The sequence below is a fragment of the Cucurbita pepo genome, chromosome 15 (genome assembly GCF_057944985.1).
Source record: "Cucurbita pepo subsp. pepo isolate OVF chromosome 15, ASM5794498v1, whole genome shotgun sequence".
NCBI lineage: Eukaryota > Viridiplantae > Streptophyta > Magnoliopsida > Cucurbitales > Cucurbitaceae > Cucurbita > Cucurbita pepo.
Window position 1 is genome coordinate 1380396 of NC_141812.1, and position 25558 is coordinate 1405953.

General features: G+C 35.1%; 2 protein-coding genes, 3 long non-coding RNA genes and 1 other non-coding gene across 6 annotated transcripts; 2 read left to right on the plus strand and 4 right to left on the minus strand.

Moving 5' to 3' along the window:
* Positions 1-1619: 1619 nt before the first annotated feature.
* On the minus strand, positions 1620-1888 carry LOC147789133 (RNase MRP). Its single transcript, XR_015412020.1, has one exon.
* A 556-nt stretch (positions 1889-2444) lies between these two features.
* On the plus strand, positions 2445-8508 carry LOC111811616 (uncharacterized). The gene is made up of 4 exons (XM_023698551.2): positions 2445-2580; positions 4233-4535; positions 4629-6809; positions 8131-8508. Exons 2-3 carry the CDS (start codon positions 4424-4426, stop codon positions 6803-6805), a joined length of 2289 nt encoding a protein of 762 aa, XP_023554319.2. The 5' UTR covers positions 2445-2580; positions 4233-4423; the 3' UTR covers positions 6806-6809; positions 8131-8508.
* A 78-nt stretch (positions 8509-8586) lies between these two features.
* On the minus strand, positions 8587-9316 carry LOC147789134 (uncharacterized). Its single transcript, XR_015411890.1, has 2 exons — positions 9033-9316; positions 8587-8880 (listed from the first exon to the last, which is right to left on the minus strand). It is a non-coding gene; the product is annotated as an uncharacterized LOC147789134 (long non-coding RNA).
* Positions 9317-11049: 1733 nt separating this feature from the next.
* On the minus strand, positions 11050-11965 carry LOC147789135 (uncharacterized). Its single transcript, XR_015411991.1, has 2 exons — positions 11493-11965; positions 11050-11385 (listed from the first exon to the last, which is right to left on the minus strand). It is a non-coding gene; the product is annotated as an uncharacterized LOC147789135 (long non-coding RNA).
* A 5220-nt stretch (positions 11966-17185) lies between these two features.
* LOC147789136 (ethylene-responsive proteinase inhibitor 1-like) lies at positions 17186-24863 on the minus strand. The gene is made up of 3 exons (XM_087118231.1): positions 24659-24863; positions 17631-17726; positions 17186-17522 (listed from the first exon to the last, which is right to left on the minus strand). Exons 1-3 carry the CDS (start codon positions 24861-24863, stop codon positions 17326-17328), a joined length of 498 nt encoding a protein of 165 aa, XP_086974357.1. The 3' UTR covers positions 17186-17325.
* LOC147789137 (uncharacterized) lies at positions 18286-18821 on the plus strand. Its single transcript, XR_015411900.1, has 2 exons — positions 18286-18453; positions 18533-18821. It is a non-coding gene; the product is annotated as an uncharacterized LOC147789137 (long non-coding RNA).
* Positions 24864-25558: the final 695 nt, after the last annotated feature.

Genomic DNA, 25558 nt, shown 5'->3' on the forward strand with positions numbered 1-25558 from the left:
TAAGCACGATTTATGTTAGCGGTATGAGATAAACCTAGGCTGTTAGAACAAGACCCACATTGTCGACCTGCATCATTTGCAAGAGGAATGAAACTAAAACAATGAGTTATCATGAAAAAAAATGTTGAAACCCAAGTGATTGATTCAACACAATTCGATCTTACGATACTTTATTAAGAAAAATAAGTTTGAATTAATCGTGTTAATTTTTTAAATAAACTAAATCGACCTAACTCAGAATCAATTCAAATAAATTTATAATTCGACCTAAAACATTTGAATGACGAATTATTAGGCCATTGGGTTGAATTTTATTCCATTTTGTTCGTCGAGATGCAATCTTTCCTTAGGTTCGTTCTCCTATCTAAATCTATAGGCATCTTTTCCTAACTTGTTCTAATTTTTGTTTTTAGAGGAAAATTTGAGAAGAATTTCTATAAGTTAGGCTATTTGCCATAATTTGAGTGCATTATTTATACAATTTGATAAGGACCTTCCATTATTCCCATTAAAATATTAGGCCACCAACGAGCACGAGTAGCCAATTCGAGAAATTTGATTCTCAAGTTTGTGATTCGTACTCATCTTGTTATCCGATCAGCTACACCATTTTACGAGATCAACTAAATGAAAAACTTCAGTCATTATTGACTTATCATCTATAAGAGCTCAAATTCATGTAAAAAAATATTGTTCGCTTTGACCCATTACGTATCGTCGTCGGTCTCACGATTTTAAAACGCATCTACTAGGAAGAGGTTTCCACACCCTTCTAAGAAATGTTTTGTTCCCCTCTCTAATCAACGTGGGATCTCACAACAGTATCTCCAAAAGTAGAACATTATAATATCTGAACATAGATTTGCAACCTACTCCAACTAAATTTCTTGAATGATCACCGATGATCTAGCTCACCCACATTGTAATTATTCTCTCTCCATGTAACATCACACATAAAAACGTCCACAGTTGTTAAAATGAGGCAATCGTCAAGGAGCTGAAGTTGAATAGACAATTACTCCTTTTTCATGGAGGTTTGTCATTGAGGTAGCTTGGATTTTAAAAAATACTTCCAAGTTATTATAGCTATGTCTAGCACTAATAAAGATCCTGCTTGTTCAAGCAACCTTCAAATTTCCTAATTTGTAAGCAAGTATTATTGAACAAATTTCTTCGTTCGGTTTTTATACAATAGTCTTTCTTTCAACAGTCGGTTGGAATGGACAAGTTCATATTCACTTTGTCATTCTAAAAAACGAAGAAATTTATTAAACAAATCTATCTTTGTATGACACTCGATATACTCTATCATCCCCTCACTAACTATTGGTCTCAATGGACAGTTATACTTGCTTTTTTTATCGAGATTTCCTATCATATCGAAGAATCTCCAATTTAACCAAGTATATAAATCAAATCGGAGAGCCCAATTCTCGACATGAACCCCAAATTACCCAATTCTCGACATGAACCCCAAATTAGTTTTTATTGGTTTTTGGTTATTAATATATTATATAACATATATAATTTCGTTGTATACTGAAATTTTGATGGTGCAAGTTAGAGCTATTTTTTTCCCTTAAAAATTGAGGAAAAATTAAAAAATAATTAATAAAAAAATCCGCGGAATCGTAAGCCCCGTTCTGTTAACCATTCCATTTATGGCTAAGTGAATATCTGTGAATTCGGCCAGTAATATCTATGATCCAGCGGGCTCTAAGGCTCCACACGTGTCTCAGCCCCTCGCATTGTGCAATGCAACGGCCCCGTTGGAATCGTAGTTTACCCGTTACCGGGTCTGCATCTCTGCAGTGAGTGGCCCGGGGACTTTCCTGAGCCCGTTGAACCCTAAAGGAACAACTGGCCCAATCACTTCGTTCCGCGGTTTGTTGCTCCGTACTTTGGGAATTGCAATTATATAGTAGCGGACATTCGCTAACCTTTCCGATGTGGTACAACCTAAGATAACAATTTAACCAATTTAATCCCTTATTCTTTATATTTGTGTTTATTTTATTTTTAAAATTTAAAAATTATATGATACGTTATTAAATTTTATACTCAGATGTTGATCATACATATATTTACATAAAATTCTAAATTTCAAACTTTATATTTAGTATTTCCATAAACTTTAAAATTTATTAAATAAGTTAAAAAGACTTATTAAAAATACCATTAATTTCATATAAAAAATCGTTAATATTTTATTCCAAAAATACCCTTTAGCTTTAAAAACTCTCATTTCCACCCTTCAATTTTTCAAAAAAAGTTAAAAAATACTCTTACAATTAATGATATTTTTTAAAAAATACCCATTAAATCTTGGACGTAGTATTAACATACATAGATTATTATTTTTTTAATAAATTTTTTTAAAAAAGTTTAAAATTATTTTTTAAACAAATTATTAATACTTTCGGTCCTAATTTGGCCCTCCGTACGAAAGAAATACAGTTTTTTCCACCAACGGTTTTAGCGAAAGCCTTCTTTCTAATTCCAATTCCATTGGAATCTGTCGTCCCAAATCAATTTTTCCTCTCCCTGTTTCTTCCCGATCGTCCTCCACCTTCAAACGAGGTAACCATATTTTCATTACTTTTGATTTCATCATCAAAATTTGTATTGATTCTTATAGCATTTGAGCTTTCTTCTGGGTTGTATTGCTTCTGTTTTTTGTTTGGTGGGTTGCGATTCTTCTGATTAATCTCCCCAGTTTCATTGATTTTCTTCAATGTTCATACAAATTTGTATTTGGGTTTTTGTTGGATCTGGAAATCTTGTGCATTGTCGTATTCAATCTGGTTTTTTCTGTTCTTTCTTGTTCATATAATCGTTGGTTGATTCATGGCCTAATATCGAACGTTTTGAGATTGGGGTTGCCCTTTTTTCTTCTCATTTTGCTTTCAGATTATCTGCATTCTAGCATGATTTGGAGGTCTGTATTGGCATGTTGTTCTTCAATCCACTTTTAGAGCGTTACATCTAGAACAACTTTAAATCAATTTCCTCTCTCTCCCACGAAGAAAAGAAAATCCCCTATGAGCACTCATTCTTCTGTTTTTTTGTCATTCTTTTTAGGTGTAATGAATATATTGTAGTTTTTCTCCAATACCCACATGAATGAGGAGTTGGTTTGATTTGTGTTCTTCTTGAAAATCTCTGTTTTCTTAGTAGTTTTCCTTGCATTCGTCTTAATTTCTCCCCCATTTCTTTTTCTTGTAATGTATTCCTCGCTAGGTTGGTTTGATTTTGTCCGCTTTTGGGCTTTCCCTTCTGAGCTTCCCCTCAAGGTTTAAAAACGCGTCTATAGGGAGAGATTTCTACACCCTTATAAGGAATGTTTTGTTCCCCTCTTCAACGATGTTGGATCTCACAATCCACCCCCTTTCAGGGCTCAACGTCCTTGCTGACACACCGACCGGTGTCTTGCTCTGATACCATTTGTAACCACCCAAACTCACCGCTAGTAGATATTGTCTGCTTTGGCCCATTATGTATCGTTGTTAGTTTCATGGTTTTAAAACGCGTCTACTATGGAGAGAGTCTAGCTCTATTTCGACCAGTAGATTGCACCGTTCAGTGACTAGCTTTGACACCATTTGTGCCAGTGAGGACGTTGACTCTGAATGGGGGTGGATTGTGAGATCTCACATCGATTGGAGAGGGCAACGAAACATTCTTTATAAGGGTGTGGAAACCTCTCCTTAGCGGATGCTCTTTAAAACTGTAACAGCCCAAGCCCACCACTAGCAGATATTGTCCTCTTTGGGCTTTCTCTTTCGAGCTTCCCCTTAAGGTTTTTAAAACGTGTATGCGTTGGGGAGAGATTTTCACACCCTTATAAAGAATGTTTCGTTCCTCTCTCCAGCCGATGTGGAATCTCACAAAAACCTTTGAGAGAAGCTCGGAAGGGAAAGCCCAAAGAGGACAATATCCGCTAGTAGTGGACTTGGGCTATTACATTGTCCCCTTCATCGAAAATATTCATCATCTAAAGGTTTTATGGTTGGCAAATAGATGGAAGGCCTCATGAAATTCTAGAGCAATGGTAGCAAAAGGAAAACCATTAATGTTGAAAAAGATGAGGAAGTGAGCTTAAAGAAGATTGTATTCTTCAATCTATAACACAAGTTTCACTCAAGCGTCATTACAATAATAGTGATCAGGCTTAGCCATCCATTACTTTTGTTGATTCAAGGTCTTCACCTTTAGAACCATATGCTGTGCAGGTTGATGTGCAAAAGCCCCATGACGTGATATCTCTTGCTTGTGATGCTGCTACTTTTCATGGACTGAACAAGTTGAATTGGCTGCCTTGGCCAGCCAATCCGACTGCCAACCCTTCTACATGGGCTGAACTTATTTAGCTGAATGATGCATCATCCCCTGCATCGCCTTGGAACTTTCTCGTGCGGATTCAATGGAGAAAAGCGAGCTTACAGATTCTCTCAACCAGGAGTCCATTCTTTCCCGCTCTCCTCGGTTCATCACATCACATCACGACCCGAAAATTGCAGGAAAGTTAACGACATGTAAGTATCTATCTCTATTCTTGTCTCTCCCCATGTGGTAATTCCTCCCATTCTTGCCTGATTGCTTGCTTTAACCCTGTTTATATATGGCAGCTGAGACGACCGAAACAAACGACATGGAAATTCCATCTTCCAATGCGCTCGAGGATCATTCGACATTGAGAAACACTAACGATGATACAAATCATAGTAGTGAGTCTTCTGAAAGTGATGAAGAAAACAAAGTTACTTCTGGGAACAAGAATGATAATTCAGATCGTAATAGTGACAGTGATTCTTCTGAGAATGATAAGGAACATGATATCGATTTTTCCTCAAGACACCCTTTGGAGAAGGAAGCTGATATAGTTTCTAATGATTTGAAGCAATCTCCATTGATTAGCACTAAGGAGGTGGTCTATGAATCTGCTATGAAGAACACGAATGGCGATATGGATCATAACTGTGTTAGCAAGTCGTTCGAGAGTGATAACGAACAAGAAGTCATCAAGATCAACACAACAATTGAAGAGTGTCCTAAAATAGATGAGGTGGTTTATGTATCTGGTAATAGGAACACGGTTATCGATAGTGTAAGTGAGTCCTCCTTCGAGAGCGATAAGGAACGAGACTCCGATTTTGCTATAGGAAAGTTTTTGGAGAAGGAAGTTGATATAGTTAATGATGATTTGAAGCAGTCTCCATTGATGAACACAGTAGTTGAAGAGTGTTCCAAAACTGATATCACTGCCTATGAATCTGCTATTAAGAACATAAACGATCATATCGACAATGTTAACGAGTCCTCCGAGAGTAATAAGGAACATGATATCTCTATTGGGCAATCTTTGAAGAAGGAAACAGATCTAGTTGAAAATGATTTGAAGCTGTCTCCATTGATTAGCACCATAGTGGATCCCTATGAATCTGATATTAGGAACATTAATGATGATATCGACGTTGTTAGCGAGTCGACCGAGAGTGATCTAGTTACCAATGATCTGAAGCAATCTCTATTGATTAGCACAACAATTGAGAAGTGTCCCATAGATGAGGTTGTCTATGAATATGCTGTTATGAACACTAATAATGATATGGATCATAGAAGCATTAGCAGGTCTCTTGTGAGCGATAAGGAACACGTCTTCAACTTTGCTGAACCTGATATTGAACATGTTAATCAACCATCCTCGAACGATGAAGGCCACAATTATAGCATTTTGTATGACGATTTACAAGAAGAGTTTGCGTCGGGATTCGACGTAATACCGGAGTTTCATAGGTCAGTCTCAATGGAATCAGTAGAATCAGTTGATGGAAGCAATGTAAGTGAGATCGAAGGCGAAAGTATTGTGGATAGATTAAAACGACAAGTCGAATACGATAAGAAATGCATTAATTCATTGTATAACGAGTTGGAAGAAGAACGAAGCGCTTCCGAGGTTGCGGTAAGTCAAGCCATGGCTATGATTACAAGGTTGCAAGAGGAGAAAGCAACAATGAACATGGATGCTCTTCATTACTTGAGAATGATGGAAGAACAAGCAGAATATGATGTAGAAGCTATAGAGAAAGCAAACGAACTCTTGAACGAAAAGGATCGAGACATCCAAGAGTTAGAAGCTGAGCTCGAATACTATAGGTCGATTTACACGGTCGACACGATAGTCGAGGATGAACATGAAAATAGTGATGATTCAAATGAAGAACACCATGAATATAATGGGAATCATTCCTTTAAATCAAGAATTTTAAAGGCATCAAAAGAAAGCTACAGATCTTTGAATAATCCAAATTTATGTTTAGAATTTGAAGATGAAAAACACTACATTCAGCTATGTTTGAAGAGCTTAGAGGATAAGATCAGCAGAATATTCACTAATGGACAACAAGAAGGGGAAGAGAGCATTGAAGAGAATGGCTCATCCAGGCACATAGAACAAAGCAACTGTAATGGAACAGCTACACCAGAAGGAGAGCTGGTTGATGTTGATAAGAATGGTCATTTTGGCTGTGAAGAAAGCTTATATGAGGTGAAAGATCCGATAAGTTGTGCAAATAAACTAGAGGAGGTTGACTTCCTTGCTCTTGAACATAAGATTTCAGAGCTTACTGGCAGGTTGGAAGCACTACAAGCTGATCATGATTTTCTTGAACACTCTCTTAATTCTCTTCGATACGGCGAGGAGGGGCTGCAATTTGCTCGGAATATCGTTAATCAGCTACAAGAATTGTGTAAAATCGGCATTCGGCTCGATCGTCGACCTCGCTCCAAAGTTCATGCAGCATGATATGGTAAGCATTACCAACAAAGCATGGTATGAGCTCTAGATTTCTCATATGAACATGAATGTCAGTATGATTCTCATGCACAATCTATAATTTGAATCTATAGCCACTGGACGTTGCCTAGCAGAATTGGTGGAAATCAAGTAGTGGATATAACTTGTTGAAGTAATTTCAAGCTTAAATCATTGAAACTTCAAACTCATATGTGTGAGATCCCATAATGTTGGAGAGGAGAACGAAGGATTCATTATAAGGGGATGGAAACCTCTTTCTAGCAGACGTGTTTGAAAACTGTGTGGCTGACGGCCATATATAACAGGCCAAAATGGATAATATCTGTTAGCTGTGGGCTTGAGGTGTTACAAATGATATCAGAGACAGACACTGGGTGGTGTGCCAGCGAGGACATTGGTTCCCAAAAGGGGGTGGATTGTGAGATCCCGCATTGGGTTAGAGAGGAGAATGAAACATTCCTTATAAGGGTGTGAAAACCTCTCCCTAGTAGACGCGTTTTAAAACCGTTAGCCTGACGGCGATACGTAATGGATAATATTTGCTACTTGTGGGATTGGGCTATTACAAATGGTATCAGAGATAGACATCGGGTGGTGTGCCAGCAAGGACGTTAGTCCCCCGGGGGGGGGGGGGGGTGGATTGTGAGATCCCACGTCAGTTAGAGAGAAGAACGAAACATTCCTTATAAGGGTGTGGAAACCTCTCCCTAGCAGACATTTTAAAACTATGAGGCTGTGAGGCTGACGACAATACGTAACGGGCTAAAACGGACAATAACTGCTTGCAGTGGGCTTGAGCTATTAGAAATTATATCAAAGCTAGACACTGGGTGGTGTGCCAGCGAGGGACGCTAGACCCCCAAAGGGGGTGAATTGTGAGATCCCACATCGGTTGGAGAGGAGAACGGAACATTCCTTATAACAGTGTGGAAACCTCTCCCTAGAAGACACATTTTAAAGTCGTGAAGCTGACGACGACACGTAACAGGCCAAAGTGGACAATATCTGCTAACGGTGGGCTTGGGCTCTTACAAATGGTATCAGAGCCAGTCACCCAGTAGTGTGCTTGCGAGGATTGTTGGTCCTCAAAAGGGGTGGATTGTGAGATCTCACATCAGTTGGAGAGAAGAACGAAACATTTCTTATAAGAGTGTAGAAACTTCTCTTTAGCAGACACGTTTTAAAACTGTGAGGCTGACGACAATACGTAACGAGCCAAAACAAATAATATATGCTAGCGATGGGCTTGGGGCTGTTGTCAGTGGCAAATACCCTGATCGTGTCTTAACCATTTCTTGGTCTTGCTTATGCAGATATACACAACTTTAAGGGGAAGAAGGTATCTTAAAATGGGTATCAGCCATCAGTTTGAACCATGGTTCATTCCTTTTTGTTGGGCTGCAATGAATGAGGTTGAGCATGGCCATAGCAGAGAGGGTTCAGAGTAGAGGAAAAATGATATGTTAGTACAAAATTGTACCATCAAATCCACCATGGAAGCTGAGTCTTCCATCTTTTTAGCTTTTCATTTTTGTGAGGGTCAGTTCGAGTTTTACATGACAAGGAGCTCATGATTCTTGTACCTCTATATATATATAGACACACGCATCCATTGGCCTTTCAAAAACCAAATAAATTATTCTTTCATGTCACGTGTCAATGTCTCGTAAGTCAGTTGAAAACGAAGGAAATGATCCGCAACAGCCAACCAATGGCCAATTAATGTACAAATTAATATACAAAGTTCATGACATCGTCCCATTTCATAATTAAGTCATGAATACAGTAACAACTTTATTCAAGTAAGAAAAGAGTTCTTACAATACATGTGCATCCATCACCATTTTTGGATAGTTTTTTCTACCCAATCGATGGTATACCAACAATTACACCATTTATATTAACACGCAGTCGAACTCGATAGCAACGAAAATCCGACGTTATAGGACTTCCACTTTCAAGTATGATAATCTGAACAAAACTTACACTGGAATTTTCTTTTTTGATAATTTTCTCTGCAATCGTTGCTTCTATTCCAACAAGTTCGGGCCATATTCTCTTTCCTGATGAACCAAACCAAATAAACAAATCAATGATCATATAAACAACTTGATTTTCAAAACTTAATTGAAACTATTCTACAAATCATATATTTTCATCCCAAGATGAATCTTGAGGAGAGAAGTACTAAAACCAGAAATGGTGAGAAACCCACCGGGAGGACAAAAATCATCCATTTTTTGGATGAAGTCAATGTATGGGTATGTATTTGTTGAAGGGTCGTGTTTGGATGATGCAAATATCAAAGGATTTTGTAGGAAATAAGTCCCGGAAGTTGATATCTATGAATATTTGTAAGGAATAATCTTATGGGTAGACCGTACAATAAACTTTTAAATATTCTTATAAACTTTGAACACCTTACAATATTTATAGGGAATAAACTTGAATATAGAGAACGAGGATACAAAGATGAGTTTATCTCGTGAAAGAATGAAATTTTGATGCACTTAGAAAATGAGGTTGCTAAGCCTTCGATCCAATCTATTTGATAGTTCTATATCGTTGAATAACGATCCACAAAAAGTTAAAGAAGTTGAAACTTAATTAATAAGAAAAGAATGTTTATGCATGCTAAACATGTTTATGCTAAATATTTATATCTCTTTCTTATCTTAACTTTGTCACGTCTCTTGTTCTTAAACACTATTATCTGTTTAAAGTTCATTTTATATTCTACTAGATTCGATAATGTCGTAATCGTCAATTAAAATATATTATCATTATGTCTCATAATATCGTCTTTATCGTAGGAGAAAATGACTGTCGTCTCTGCCAACTATTATAGGTAGTCCATGGTAAATTGTTTAACTAAATTACCTATCATGTTCATAATTGGCCTAATATCATATGGTATTTGGTAAATCATTGAAATCGGGCATACACATACTTTAATCATCCATCATACTTTCAAGAGTTTGTCACTTTAAGGACCCAAGCCTGCTACCTGCTATGCTCTGACTCGCTCTACCTTGATCTGATTCGTCTATCGACCTGAACCACTCGCAAGACCCGACTCAATACAACATGACTTATCCGGGCCAGCCACATGTCATGTAGAGACCACAGGTATGCTTCCATGAAGCACACTTGAGACGTGTCACAGTCTTGCTTGTCCAAGACGTGTTGCTTATGGTCGCATGTTAGATGTCCTGGTTGTGCTTGTTCAGGATGTGTTGTTCATGGCTACATGCCTGTTCCAAACCCGTTTTTACTTGCTTTCATTTTAGAATAGACCTATACTAGTTCTTGTTGTCTCAATACGAGGTATATGAACAATTACCAAAATCATGTCTATATGCACTAAGGCTAAAATGTCTCAAAATATATTATAGGGGATGTGACTAGTTGTTAATTCTTCCTATCCGGATTATATGCTATCAAAGCTGCCATTGTTATTGCTTGCTCGTCTTTAGCTTATAACAACATCTTGTAATTAAATTTTATTTTGTATTGAATTTTAGTGGTGCTGTTTTCGTTTCTATTTAAGTTATATCATATTTTAAACTTTTATTTTTATTTTCTTTTTAGTCATAGTCCGAGTTTCGAAACCTAAAAAGTCAAGTCATGACAGATTCCCACTTCCGTCACCTGTATCACGAGTTTCACTGATTTATTTCCAAATTCTAATTATTTTTTTTTTATTATTTTCTATTTTATTTGGATTTTCATAACTTTGGTTCCTTCTCAAAGTTATAGAATTCTAATCCATCTTATAAAGATATTTTTCTATTAAGTTAAATCAAACACGAGAAGAAATATTCAGATTCAAAGTTAGTCTAAAATATAAAACTTACAAATCTTTAAATTTCTTGAGGATCATCGGAACTCCAGTTTTCAATTCGATTTAACTTGAGATTTCTCCAGGAAACTTGTGCAACAAACCAAAAATTCAGAACCTAATCTCAAGAAATCCTCTTGGATCGGAAAGAAAACCAAAACTAAGTATCCAAAATCCATACCTTCTGTTCTTCCTCGATCCTTGATGAATTTGAGTGATTCAAAAGCCTAAAATGGTTCTTCCAAGACCATGTGAAAGGAGCTCAATCATGAACTCACCTTTTTTTCGTTTTTTTTTCTTCTTTATTACTATTCTATTTAGAAATAATCTAGATCCCTAAAATACGTGAAAATTGAAGTGCTATTATAGAGAATTCTCAAATACCATTGGAGAAACACAAAAGCAAAGGAAATTGATTATTAAAATGGTAGAATTCAAGAGATATGAATACTTCTACCTTATTGGCTTACAATAACACTTAAAGAAAACCAATACATATCAATTCATCAACATTTTTGGATAGTTTTTTTCTAACCAATAGTTGGAATTTCAACAATTATTCCCTTTATATTAACAAACATCCTAACTCGATCGCACCTAAGATCTTCAGTCACTGCACTCCCAGCTAAGATAGTTTCAACACTTTCTACATTGGAATTGTGTTTCCTGATGATATGCTCTGCAATCGTTGATTTAATCCCAACAAGTTCTGGCTATCTATTCTTTCCTGATAAACCAAACCAAATAATCAAATCAAGGAACATACAAGCAACTTAATTTTCAAAATCAAATCGAAACTATACGACCTCGTGAAGTCTAGTAAGGTAAACATACCGGGAGGACAAAAATCAGCCATTTTTGGATGAAGTTGATGGATGGGTTTTTGGATATCTATGTATTGGTTGAAGGGTAGTGTTTGGATAATGCAAATATCAAAGGGTTATGTAGGAATATAATTTATAGGGAATAATCTTATGGGTGGCTACCCAAATTGGCAAGGAACTAAGGTCAGGCCGCCCCAAAATTTGGAGCGTATAATAAACTTAATATACAATTAGGTCTAAAGTTTGACCACGTTATGTTATTGCAAAAGACATGTGGGAGAGAAGGAGGATGCAAAGATGAGTTTTTCTCTTCAATTGACGTGGGATCTCATAATCCACCCCCATTCAGGGTCCAGCATCCTCACTAGCACACCGCCCGGTGTCCACCCCTCTTCGTGGCTCAGCATCCTCGCTGGCACACCGCTCGGTGTCTAGCTCTAATGTCATTTAAATTCTTGAAGTCCACCGCTATCAGATATTGTCCTTTTTAGGCTTTCCCTGCAATGAATTCCCCTCAAAGTTTTCAAAACGCGTATCCCCTTATAAAAAAAAATGTTTAGTTCTTATAAAAATATATCTTTCTCTAATAAAATTATGAATTTTATTAGATTCTTAATGGATAACTCATGTTTAAAAAATACTATTTGATCAAACATTTATATTTCAACTATGAAATAGGAGGCTTTTTATTTTCTAAGTTATCCTATTTCTATATCAAACGTGCTTTTCTAGGACTCCATTTTCAAACATTTCACATTTATTAATTACTAATACAAGTTGCCAATATAATATTCAATTTTATTGATTAATTAAAAGTCTCCAAGATCCAAATTAGATAATGAATATCAATATGAATGATTTGAATATAAAATATGATTGGCTTCTAAATATTTATCTCTTTCTTATCTCAACTTTTCTTCACAAGTCAATAATTTGTTATGAGTTTTTGTCTTCACCACTACCCACTCCTTAAAACTCATTTAATATTCTATTAGGTCTCGTAATATCGTTATCGTCAAAGGAGGAATCGGCTATCGAACTTGTGAACTACTTGCTCATATTTTTATAGATTATTTCTCTTATTTAAATAAACTTCACGATTAAGACGTTGTAGATCTTGTAATCATCCCTAGACATAATATCCTTAAGGCACTATGAGATCCCGACAAGGATGATTCAGAGATAAGTTTATGAACGGAGATAAGTTCATAATTAATTAAAATTAACTTCCAAATAGTTAAAAATTATTTTTAAGATTGGTGGGAGAATAAATAATATAACAATCCAAGCCTACCTCTAGTAGATTTATCCATTTTAGCCGGTTACATAACGCCGTCAGTTTCACGGTTTTAAAACACATATGCTAGGGAGAGATTTTCACATCTTTATAAGACCTTTCTCCACCTGAAGTAGGATCTCACAATCCATCCCCTTAGAACCCAGTGTCCTTGCCAACACACCGCCCGATGTTTGACTTTGATATCATTTGTAATAGCTCAAGTCCACTGCTAATAGATATTGTCTACTCTAACTCTAACTGGTTATGTATCACCGTCAACCTCACAATTCTAAATCGCGTTTACTAAACTTTTTTCAATTATTTTTATGTGGAGGAAGACTGAAATTTTCTATAATTTTTTTTATTTTCTTATATTTCTATTTAACAAATATTAACCATCCTAATAAATCTAATAATTCTTGAGAAGGAAGATTCACCATAATCTCTAAACAAAACATAAATTTCTCAAATACATGTTGAAATACAAATGCGAAGGGAATTGATTATTGAAATGGTAGAATTCAATAGATATGAATACTTCTACCCTTATTGCTTACAATAACACTTAAGAAAACCATTGTTAATACATCAACATTTTTGGATACTTTTTTCTAACCAATAGTTGGAACTTCAACAATTATTCCCTTTATATTAACAAACATCCTAACCCGATCGCACCTAATATCTTTAGTCACTCCACTTCCGGCTAAGATAGTATCAACACGTTCCACACTGGAATTGTCTTTCCTGATGATATACTCTGCAATCGTCGATTCAATCCCAACAAGTTCTGGCCACATATTCTTTCCTGATAAACCAAACCAAATAATCAAATCAGCGATCATACAAGCAATTTAATTTTCAAAACCAAATCGAAACTAGACGACAAATTCAAGTATGAAAATACTAGAAAAGGAAACATACCAGGAGGACAAAGATCAGCCATTTTTGGATGAAGTTGATGAATGGGTTCTTGGATCTCTATGTATTTGTTGAAGGGTAGTGTATGGATAATGCAAATATCAAAGGGTTATGTATGAATATTTATAGGGAATATTGTGATGGGTGGCTACCCAAATTGGCAAGGAACTAAAGTCAGGCCGCCACAAATTTGGACCGTATAATGAAAATATACAATTAGGTCTAAAGTTTGACCACGTTATGTTATTGCATAAGGCATGTGGGAGAGAACGATGCAAAGATGAGTTCATCTCTTAAGACGATAAGAATGATTTTTCAATGAAATTGAAAAATGAGGCTGCGAACCTTTTAATGATTCAATTGTTTAGAAAAATCCTCGTGGCTAGAACTTATATTCGTCGAATCCTCCGTTGCAGTATGTCTTATAAAGAACGATAATCTTAATGTGAAGGCAATCGTCCTACTAGCTGGGTCTGGAGTGAATAAAGATATAAGACTGGATTGAGTTTGGATTTTTGTTAATATAAACGATAAGGACTTATTCAATAAATTGTGACGATGTACTTAATCGTTTTGTATCGTTTATCTATCGGGATAAGATTATCGTCTATACAATAAAAAGACGACTGCCTCAAATAATATCATTTTTCTAATGTATTATAAATACAACTTTATAAACCTAGCGTTAAGATGACACAATTCATACACTTGATCGAGACGAAGAACACGAAGAATAAAAGAGAGAAAATGTAAAGAGAAATATACGTGGTACCACTATGAGTTTATTTGGTCAAACAATTTATATTTTATGCTTAAAAGAGGTGGCTTTTTATTTTCTAAGTTTATCCTATTTCTATCTCAAAGTTGTCCATATAGGACTCCATTTTCAAACATGTGGTTACATTGGGATATTATCTCTAATATTTTATTTCATTCATTTCTTAAAAGAGCCTCCAAGATCCAAACTAGCTATAAATATCACTACATAATTATCAAAGCATCTCATTGTCACCAAAAGTAAAAGAGATTGAAGAAGATGGATGAAGAAATCACTCTTCCTTCAGGTTTGTAGAACTCCTTCTCACTCGGGTGTTTCATTAACTCTTTTTCGTCCCCCTTTTCTTATACCATTCAATTACTTAGGTAAATCCTCGTGGCCGGAACTCGTATTCATCGAATCCTCCATTGCAGTACGTCTTATAAAGAAAGATAATCCTGATGTAAAGACAATCGTGCTATTAGCTGGGACTGGAGTTACTAAAGATTTCAGACTCGATCGAGTTCGAGTTTTTGTTAATATAAACGATAAAGTTGTTGAAGTTCCTCAAATTGGTTGAAATAATTTAAATATCTATGTTTGAAATAATTAAGACGATGATTAAATAAGGTAGAATCGACCTTTCTACCATAATATTTGAATTATATGTATGGTTTATTTGAATGTTTGTTTGGCATTTATGCAAATGGGAGCAACTTCTCTTTATAATTTTAACATAAATAATTCAAATGGCCAACTTCGTCATTCAAAACAAATTTTCTATTAGGTTTCATAGTGTTATCATCTTCATACGTCGCAACTTTGTGTCCGATGCTACTATCTATTTTTATTTGGACACTTGCCCTTCTTTAAATATGTTTATGATTAAGAAATAGTTGGAGAGCTCCTTATTGCCCCGACAAACAGTATTCTTATCGCACCATAAAATTTATGCATATCAAGAAACGATCCTATCTAATGTCAACTCATAATCATAGAAGAATACAAATGCAAGTTCTTGTCAATCGAGACAAGTTCATTATTAAAGGTTAACTGACCATCTTTTAATGGTTCCTATATTTTATAACTTTGATATCCGAAGTTTAAATCTATGCTCCCTCGAGTGAATTCATCTTTCTTCCGCCTTCAAAGAAATAATGAGGAAAAAAGGGTGCAAACTCTTCGATAATGGTGGAAAAGAAGATATATTAGAAAAGTGAAAGTTCTATTAAAGAGCGATATCAAATACAGAATACAGGATGAAACATAAATGCAAAGAGAATTCAAGATGAGTTAATACTTCTGCCTTTATTGGGTTCCTAACATATACTTGTGTTGACACTACACTTCAGTCAATTTATCATCTAGGCCACCTTCACGTGCCAAAACTGCACAAACACTTCTCTAGTCTTGTTGCAGTTTTGTTCTCTATGTCATTCACTTCCAGCCTAATGCTCTCTTCGTGTGCAGATGTTGGTCTCGATAACTCTTGTGAAGCCATCCACTTTAGGCACGAGGTGATGACTCAGTAATATATGTGTGCTCACTTCGATTGAAGTACTTCTACAAGGTAAGCAACCCATTTTCTCGTGCTTTCCCTGCTCAATTCAATTGCTCTCTCCCAGCGATGTCGTCCACCCATATGGACTTACAATTTAGAACTTGGCTAACACATGTCTTATCTCACACTGACTTCTTTGGTTGCAACCATTGACACTACTTGGTTTGAGCTTATGATGAGTAAGGGTTCTCTTCAAGGAGTTTGGCTTCAACCCTCGTTTTTTCTTTTATATTGTAATTGAATTTTATATTATATTTAATTTTAGTGTTCTTTGTCATTATTTAGATTTAAATTTATGAGATTTTCATCTTTGATTTTTATTTTCTGGTTTGAAAACCTAAAAAATCAGATCATGACAAATTTCCTGGTGTCACAAGTTTCACCCATTTATTTCCAAATTCTTATAGGTTTTTTACTCTTTTTTATTCTCTTTAAATTTTCATAATTTTCTATAAGTAACTCAGAACATTGTAGAATTTTAATCCATGTTTATACAAATATTTTTCTATTAATTTAAAATCAAGCTGATGAAGAAATATTCAAATTTAAAGTAGGTCTAAACTCAACTTTGTGGCTCCCTTCAACTTGAGATTGTTTCATGGAACTTGTGTGAAATTCCTCTAACAACAAACCAAAAATTCAAAATCTAGTTTCAAGAAATGCTTTTGACTTACCGAAAACCAAAACTAAGAATCCAAAATCTATATCTTATGTTCTTCTTCCATTCTTGACATATTTGAGTGATTCAAAAGTCTATGGTTCGGATGATTCAAAAGTCTATGGTTCTCCGAAGACAATAAAGAACTCCAACAAAATTTTAACTCCGAACCACCTTTTGGAACAAATTTGAGTTTCTCTCCACTTCTCTATCAAAACCATAAACTCTTCCTTCTTAATTGCAAGAAGTAAAAATGGTTGACCTTTTACTTCAAATTTTTCTTGAGTTTCTCAAATTTTTGTCAATATTTTTTTTCTACCTCAAGATATTTGATATTTAAGACGGTCAATAAAATTTTGGAAGTTCGAACTTAAAAGAAATATATGATATTTAATTTCTTAGAGCGTTATAGAGAGAAGGCGGGAGTGAGAGTTAGAGAGAGAGAGAAAAAAAGAGAGTTTGTGGGAGAAAAAAAAAAAGGACGAACTTGAAGTGCCATTAAAGAGAATTCTCAAATACCATGGAGAAACACAAAAGAAAAGGGAATTGATCATTGAAATGGTAGAATTCAAGAGATATGAATACTTCTACCCTTATTGCTTACAATAACACTTAAAAGAAAACCAATACATATGAATACATCAACATTTTTTTTATAGTTTTTTTTCTAACCAATGGTTGGTGTTTGAACGATTATTCCCTTTATATTAACAAACATCCTAACTCGATCGCACCTAAGATCTTCAGTCACTGCACTTCCAGCTAAGATAGTCTCGACACGTTCCACATTGGAATTATCTTTCCTAATGATATGCTCTGCAATCGTTGATTCAATTCCAACAAGTTCTGGCCACCTATTCTTTCCTGATAAAACCGAACCAAATAATCAAATCAACTATCGTACCAGCAACTTAATTTTTAAAATCAAATCGAAACTATACGACCTCGTGCAGTCTAGTAAGGTAAACATACCAGGAGGACAAAAATCAGCCATTTTTGGATGAAGTTGATGGAGGGATTCTTGGATATCTATGTATTGGTGGAAGGGTAGTGTTTGGATAATGCAAATATCAAAGGGTTATGTATGAATATTTATAGGGAATGATCTGATGGATGGCTTCCCAAATTGGGAAGGAACTAAGGGCAGGCCGCCCCAACTTTTGGACCATATAATAAACTTAATATATAATTAGCTCTAAAGTTTGACCACGTTATCTTATTGCTAAAGACATGTGGGAGAGAAGCAGGATGCGATAAGAATGAATTTTTAAGTGAGGCTGCCATGCCTTAGTTGTATTTGGCCTTTAATGCAATTTGTCCTAGTGGAGGGGAAATTTATTCAACAAGTTGTGACGATGTACTTAATCGTTTTGTAACGTTAAATTATTGTTTATCTAATGCGATAAGACTATCAATTATCTGATGGAAGGACGACTGCTCGCACCATTCATACACTTGATCGAGATGAAGAACATAAAGAATAAAAGAGAGAAAATGTAAAGAGAAATAGTACCATCGAGATGGTAAACTCCACGGCGGCTATGAGCTTATTTGATCAAACAAATTATATTTTATTTGTAAAAGAGGTGGCTTTTATTTTCTAAGTTTATTTCAAACTTTTTTTTTTTTTGAGTTTTAAATGAAGGTTGCCAATATAATATTCCATTTCATAAAAGAGCCTCCAAGATCCAAACTTGCTATAAATATCACTACCTAATTATCAAACCATCTCATTCAACTTAGCAAAAGTAAAAGGGATTGAAGAAGATGGATGAAGAAATCACTCTTCCTTCAGGTTTGTAGAACTCCTTCTCACTCGAGCGTTTCATTAACTCTTTTCCGTCCCTCTTTTCTTACACGATTCAATTACTTAGGTAAATCCTCGTGGCCGGAACTCGTATTCATCGAATCCTCCATTGCAGTACATCTTATAAAGAAAGATAATCCTGATGTAAAGACAATCGTGCTATTAGCTGGGACTGGAGGAACTAAAGATTTCAGACACGATCGAGTTCGAGTTTTTGTTAATATAAACGATAAAGTCGTTGAAGTTCCTCAAGTTGGTTGAAATAATTTGAATATCTATGTTTGAAACAATTAAGACGGGGATTAAATAAGGTAGAATATACCATAATATTTGAATTATAGTATGGTTTATTTGAATGTTTGTGTGACATTTAAATATTTGTATGCTCATGGGAGAAACTTTCTTTAATGGCTTAAAGCTTTAATTTTAACGTGAATAATTCAAGTTCATCTAGTATTCTATTACGAATCATAATGTTATCTTCGTCATTAAAAATAAATTATCTATTAGACCTTATAGTGTTATTATCATCAAAAGAAGGAGCGATCTTTGTGCCTACTACTACTATATATTTTTGTTTGGATACTTGTCCTTCTTTAAATACGCTCACGATTAAGAAATAGTTGTTGATATCTTAATTGTCCCCACACACAGCATTCTTATGATACCATAAAACTTATGCATATCATGGGCACGACTCTATCCATACCGACTCATAATCATAAAAAAAACAACACAGATGTAGACTGTTATCAATCGAGACGAGTTCATTATTAAAAATTAACTGACAATCTTTTAATAGTTCCCATATTATATAGCTTTGATGTCGAAAGTTTAAATCTCTACTTCAATCGAGTGAATTCATTTTTATTGAGAAAAAAAGGTGCAAACTCTTCAATAATCGTAAGATCAAGGGGATATAATTAAAAAACTGAAGTGCCATTTGAATTGACCATTGAAGTGGTAGAATTCAAGATATGTTAATCCTTCAACCTTTATTGGATTACAATAATACTTTAGAAAACTAAAGTGAATACACAACAGTGATCAACTCGATTTATCGAATTTGCCCTTCTTTCGGACTGAGTCTAGGACTCACCTGATAAACTATGACAAAACTAGTAACGTCATCTCTTCACTTGAGCTAGGGGAGAGCACCCCAAACATGGCCACTTTGACCTCAACTATGCGTATGCTCCAAACTGCACAAATATCTGTATTGTGACATTTCCTATCCGTTTACATTAATAAGGTGGGTTGTGTATCCCTACATTTCCTCATCGTGACCACTCTTTTCAGAAACAAGGTCTAAAAGTTTGTAACACATCCCTAATTGGCATTGCACTTCAACTAATTTCGTACCTAGACTACCTTCATGTGGCAAACACTACACTTACACTTCTCTAATCTTAGTACAGTTTTGTTCTATATGTCATTCACCTCCAGTTTATTGCTCTCTTCTCGAGCTGATGCTAGTCTCGATAACTCTTATGAAATCATTCACTTTAGGCACGAGGTGATGGCTCAACTAATACATGTGTGCTCTTGAAGCACTTCTATAAGGTAACTCATTCTTGAGCTTTCCCTACTCAATTCAATTGCTCTCTCACAACAACGTCGTCCACCCATATGGACTTGCAATTTGACGCGAATGCCTTAAGGAAATGATCTTCCTACTCTGCCAAATTAAATCCACGTGATGGAGGCTGATTGAGAGTTTTATGGAGAGGGAACTCTAAGGGTTTGAGGAATTTTTTCCTTGATTGTTACAGCGTCCATAGATCCTCGACTGGATAGAGTTTTGCTGATGCCAAATAGTGACACGTCAACCCTTATCCACTCTTTTTACGTTAATACTTTATAGGGTTTGCAAATCCCTATTTTAACGTCAAATGTTGTCTTACAAATTTGCCTAAATTATTTCATAAAGCATATAATTTTTTTTTTTTCATTCTAAACATAATTCAACTTTGTGTTTTTTAACCCATGAATAAAATATTAGAACACAAATTACTAATATGTGTGATTACACATGAGTTGAGGAGGAGAACAATTTTTTTTTTTATAGGAGGTGTAAACCTCTCCCTGACGACGCGTTTTAAAAACTTTGAGAGGAAGCTCGAAAAGAAAAGCTTAAAGAGGACAATATCTGCCAACAGTGGGCTTGGGCTGTTACAAATGTATTAGAGCCCGGCATTGGAGATGTGTCAACGAGGAGGCTCAAAGGGGGGTGGACACGAGGCGGTGTGCACCGGGCGATGTGCCAGCATGGAAGTTGAGCCTTGAAGGGTGTGGACACAAAGCAGTGTGCTAGCAAGGATGCCGGACCCCGAAAGGGATGGATTGAGGGGTCCCACATTAATTGGAAGGGAACGAGTGTGGGCGAGGACGTTGGGCTCCCAAGGGTAGTGGATTATAAGATCCCACATTTTCTTTATTGGATGTGGAAACCTGAGATCCCACCTCGGTTGGGGAAGAGAACAAAACATTCTTTATAGGATGTGGAAACCTCTCCCAAGTAGACTGGGTTTTAAAGTTTAAAAAGACCATATCTGCTAAATTACATCATTTTTATTGAACAAAACATCGGAATGAAGATGAATTTAGGAAGTCAAACATGTTCCACTTTATTTAAACATTGTCTACTTTTACTAAAACATTGTCTACTTTGACCCATGAGCTCTCATGACTTTGCTTTTATTTCTCCCAAAGGTTTTATACGAACTAAGACAGTGTTCCTTATGTACTCATGATCTTTCTCACTAATTTAAGTTAATTTTAGGATGTTCTAACGACAGGAACCTTTTCGATCTTCCCCTCGACGTCAAGAACGACTTCAACAACAACGAGGTCGGGAGGAACTGCGTATGGCGGGTGGCCTGAGACTGCTTGGTAGCCTATGATACTGCCATCGGGACCATACAATGGTTTGGATATGATCTCTGGCCCAGCTTGTAAGACTACGACCACATTCGGATTCTCTCCTCTATGATCTTTACAGCCTTATTCCCATCTTTGTTAGGTTATGGAGCCGGCTCCTTATTTATAGCTGGGTCAACAGTTATATCCGGTAAAGTTATATATAGTAAAGTTATATATAGTAAAGCTATATATGGTAAAATAAATCTATATATCGTAAATAACTATATATAATAAATGGCTAAATTTGGTAAAGCAACTAAAGATGAACTTTCTATTCTATGTATTCTTTGTTGTTGTACATGCCTGAAGTCATCAATAAAAAAAAAAGAAAATCCTTTTAGCCAGAGTTCTCCTTGCAATCTTCTCTATCCTGTTCTTTGTGTTCATCTAGATCGAGTGTGTGCGTTGTTGTGCGATCCTAACAACTGGTATCAGAGCTAACAACTGGTATCGATCCCAACAATCTTCGCCCACTAGCTCAGGCCAAGTCCTCTTTCCTAAGCAAATGAGGCATTTAAAAAGTTAAACCAAAAAATTGATTGAAAAGAAAGTGTGTATTATGGGCAATTGGGCATACCTGAATTTCCATCCTCGGACATAATTTTTGCTTTCTTACATCTGAATTAAGGCATGGTTAGTTGTTTAAGTTAATGAAGTGATTATAAATAGGCAATTTTGGAATAAATTAATGTCACTCTTTTCTTTGATTGATTACAGAATATATACTCTTATTCCAAAATTAAAGAACTCAAGAATAAATTAATGTACCTATTAATCTAATTCAATCAATGCATAGTTGAAAGATTATTTTGTAAAATAAGGTGGATTTGAGATCCCACATTGATTGGAGAAGGGAACGAAGCATTTCTTATACAGTTGCGAAAACTTCTACCGAGCAAATGTGTTTTAAAATCGTGAAGCTGATGGGGATATGTAACGGGCCAAAATGGACAATATTTGCTAGTGGTGGGTTTGAGCTATTACAAATGGTTTCAAAGCCCCGGGCTGTTTGCCAATGAGGACGCTGGCCCCAAAAAGGGTGGATTGTGAGGTCTCACATCGGTTAGAGAGGAGAACGAAACATGCTTTATAGAGGTGTGGAAACTTCTCCCTAACAGATGCGTTTTAAAATCATGAGGCTGATGACGATACGTTACAGACAAAAACGGATAATATCTAGTAACGTTAGAGTTAGGATATTACAATGGAAAAGGTAATATTAATCTATTTAGTCAACTCATGGATATTTGCCTTCTTTGTCATAATTAATTATATAGCATTTAGTTAGTCCATACTATCTTGTTAGGTTGTTGAGCCTTATATTTTAAAAGTTTCTAAAATCTTATCTATTCTCTTATTTGGTTTCTAATATAGAATTTTATCTATTCTTCAATTTAGTTTTTAAAATATAATCTTATATATTTTTCTATTTCAATTATAAGATAGAATTTTATTTTGAACTCATAATGTATACTTATTGTATCTTCTCTATTTTGATATTTATATTCTTCATCTAAATTGAATGTGTGAGTTCTGTGATTCTAACAAATGGTATCCGAGCTAGGAGAGATTCACTACAATTGTGAAGATAAAAAGTTTAGAAATTGGGATCGAGAAGTTTGAATTGATTTGATTTCAGTTTCTGGAACATGCATATTGAAGATTTACTGTACCAAAAAGATCTTCTCATACCTTTACCCAGTGTGAAGCCAGATTCCATGACCATGGAGTAGTGGAAGCTCACGGATCTGTAAGATCTAAGGTTGATTCAGTTGATTCTCTCATGAAATGGGTTGGAAGCTCAAAGATTGGTAGGCTCTAGAGTAGATCTAGTCGACGTTGTCTTGAAATGCAATGGAAGCTCAAAGATCCGTAGGCTCTAGACTTGATCCAATTGTCGCTATCCTAAAATGGGTGGAGCTCAAAGACCGGTAGACTCTAGGGTTGATCGTTATCCTGAAACGTAGTGGAAGCTCAAGAATCGATAGACTCCAGAACTGATCTAGTTAACGTTGTCTTGAATCTCGGTGAAAGCTCAAAGACCAATAGGCTTCAGGGTTGATCCAGTTGATGTTGTCCTGAAACGCAGTGAAAGCTTAAGGATCGAGAAGCTCTAGGATTGATAAATTTTATTATATTTTGTATAAAAAAGTCAGAGTAGAAACATGCTCAACTTTATTTAGACATTTCTTTTTTGTATCAACCATACATATTCAAGACATTTCAACCATTATGAGGAACTTTAACCATAACATTATGTAATATTGACAAGAAGAAAAACTCGAAAGGGTACATAATCTGGTGGCACTGGAAATGCTACCGATTGCACTTATGGCTGCCATTGAGAATCATCTTCCTTTATAAAATTTATTGCAATAGCAGCATCGAGGAGTTCAGGCCATGATTTACCTAATTTGAATCATAATATTAGAAACACGTGTAACAAGTAGAGATATCCATTTAATTTATTGGGATCCACTTCGAACCGAATAAAAAAATTCCCATTTATTGTTTACGTAGATTCACTTCGACCCATCAAGATCCACAGAGAATCTTTACCTAATTCCTACAAAAATAAATAGGTAATGACAGAGAGGATAGAGAAGACTTCCTAGTCTCATCCCATGAACTACTCTAATACAAAGTAGAATTTGGAGAAAAAAATTACTCGTCTTAAATAAATTTTATTAAACTTGTAATTTAATTAATTGTTATTGACATTTTTGTTTTGTTGTTGGGAATGACTATTTTGGAATAACTCAACCTAATCTTTAATTACTTTATTGTTAAGATAAAATAGCACCGTAATTTGAGAACGGGTGCCTTCTCACAAAGGAGGGTATAATGACCAGGCCCGAGCGACTGTTTACCAAACATATAGGTCTCCACAAAGTTGTAAACGTCTGACTTCTTACAAAAAGGAGAAAAATAAAAAAATAAAAAATATTTGTTATCGACAAAATGGTTATCCTAATTTGGCATCGACATAGGGTGCTAGTATTGTTGCCTAATATTTTGGTGTTGGCACCTAGGCTTTTGGTTTTCAAATTGAATGATGATATTCAAACATTAAATGGATACTACTCGGATGTATAAATTTTTCTAAGCTTTTCCAGCCAGTTTGGATACGTTTTTCTCGTTCTCGATTAATATTGAAATGAAATTTCGTGTTTATCTATTAGATACTCATATATTTGAGATTAAAGTGAGAAACACACCTTAATTTACTTTATTATAAGTATGGTGTTACATATAGTTAAGGGTGCTTAGCGAATTCGAGGGATCAAATTCACCTTTCCACAATGGTCAACAAAGACTCGGACTTGATCGGGCACAAAGTCGGTCGATGCCCTGATTTCACCTCGTGGCATTAGAATTACGTATAGAGAAAGATTCTCTTGCTGTATTTTCTTCACTGCTTGCTCCCCATCCATCCCAACCAACTCTGGCCAACGCCACTTTTCTTCGTTCAACATAACTTCACCATATAAACTATACTTATTAGATACATAAAATGGTATCAATATGATATCAAAATGATATCAATACATATTGAACTAATATCAATACATCATTGCATTAAAAACTACTACCTGACATTGTTTTCGATGTTGTGAGTTTGCCGAGCTTAGTTGTTTAAGTTAACGAAATCATAGACAATTTTGGAATAATTCAACCTAATATTTTATTATTTTATTGTTAAGGAATAAAATAAAATAAAATTTAAATTCCGAACCTATTCGAGACTTATTGTAAAGTTATAATATTGTTATCTCTATAACAATTTCGAATATGATATAGGTATGATAAAAACTTTAGGACGAGAATGAATTATTGATTCCCGCATCGAAAATGTTACATCTTTGTTTGATTTTATTACGAATTAAAAATAAAGCATTACAAACCGTACCTTTTCAGAAATCATGTTTGACAAGTCTCTTAAATATTTTCCAAGATTTGAAATTTCTTTAACTCGAAAAAATTTGGTCAAAAAAATCTAATATTTTAATATATACGTTAATCTCATTTAAATTTAAATATATAATATGCATTAATTATTTTAATATTTAATGTATTCAATATAAGAAAATATATTTTATTTTAATATATTTAATACATTAAATAATAATTTCAACCCTTCAAATTAAATATATTCCTAATCAACTCTTTT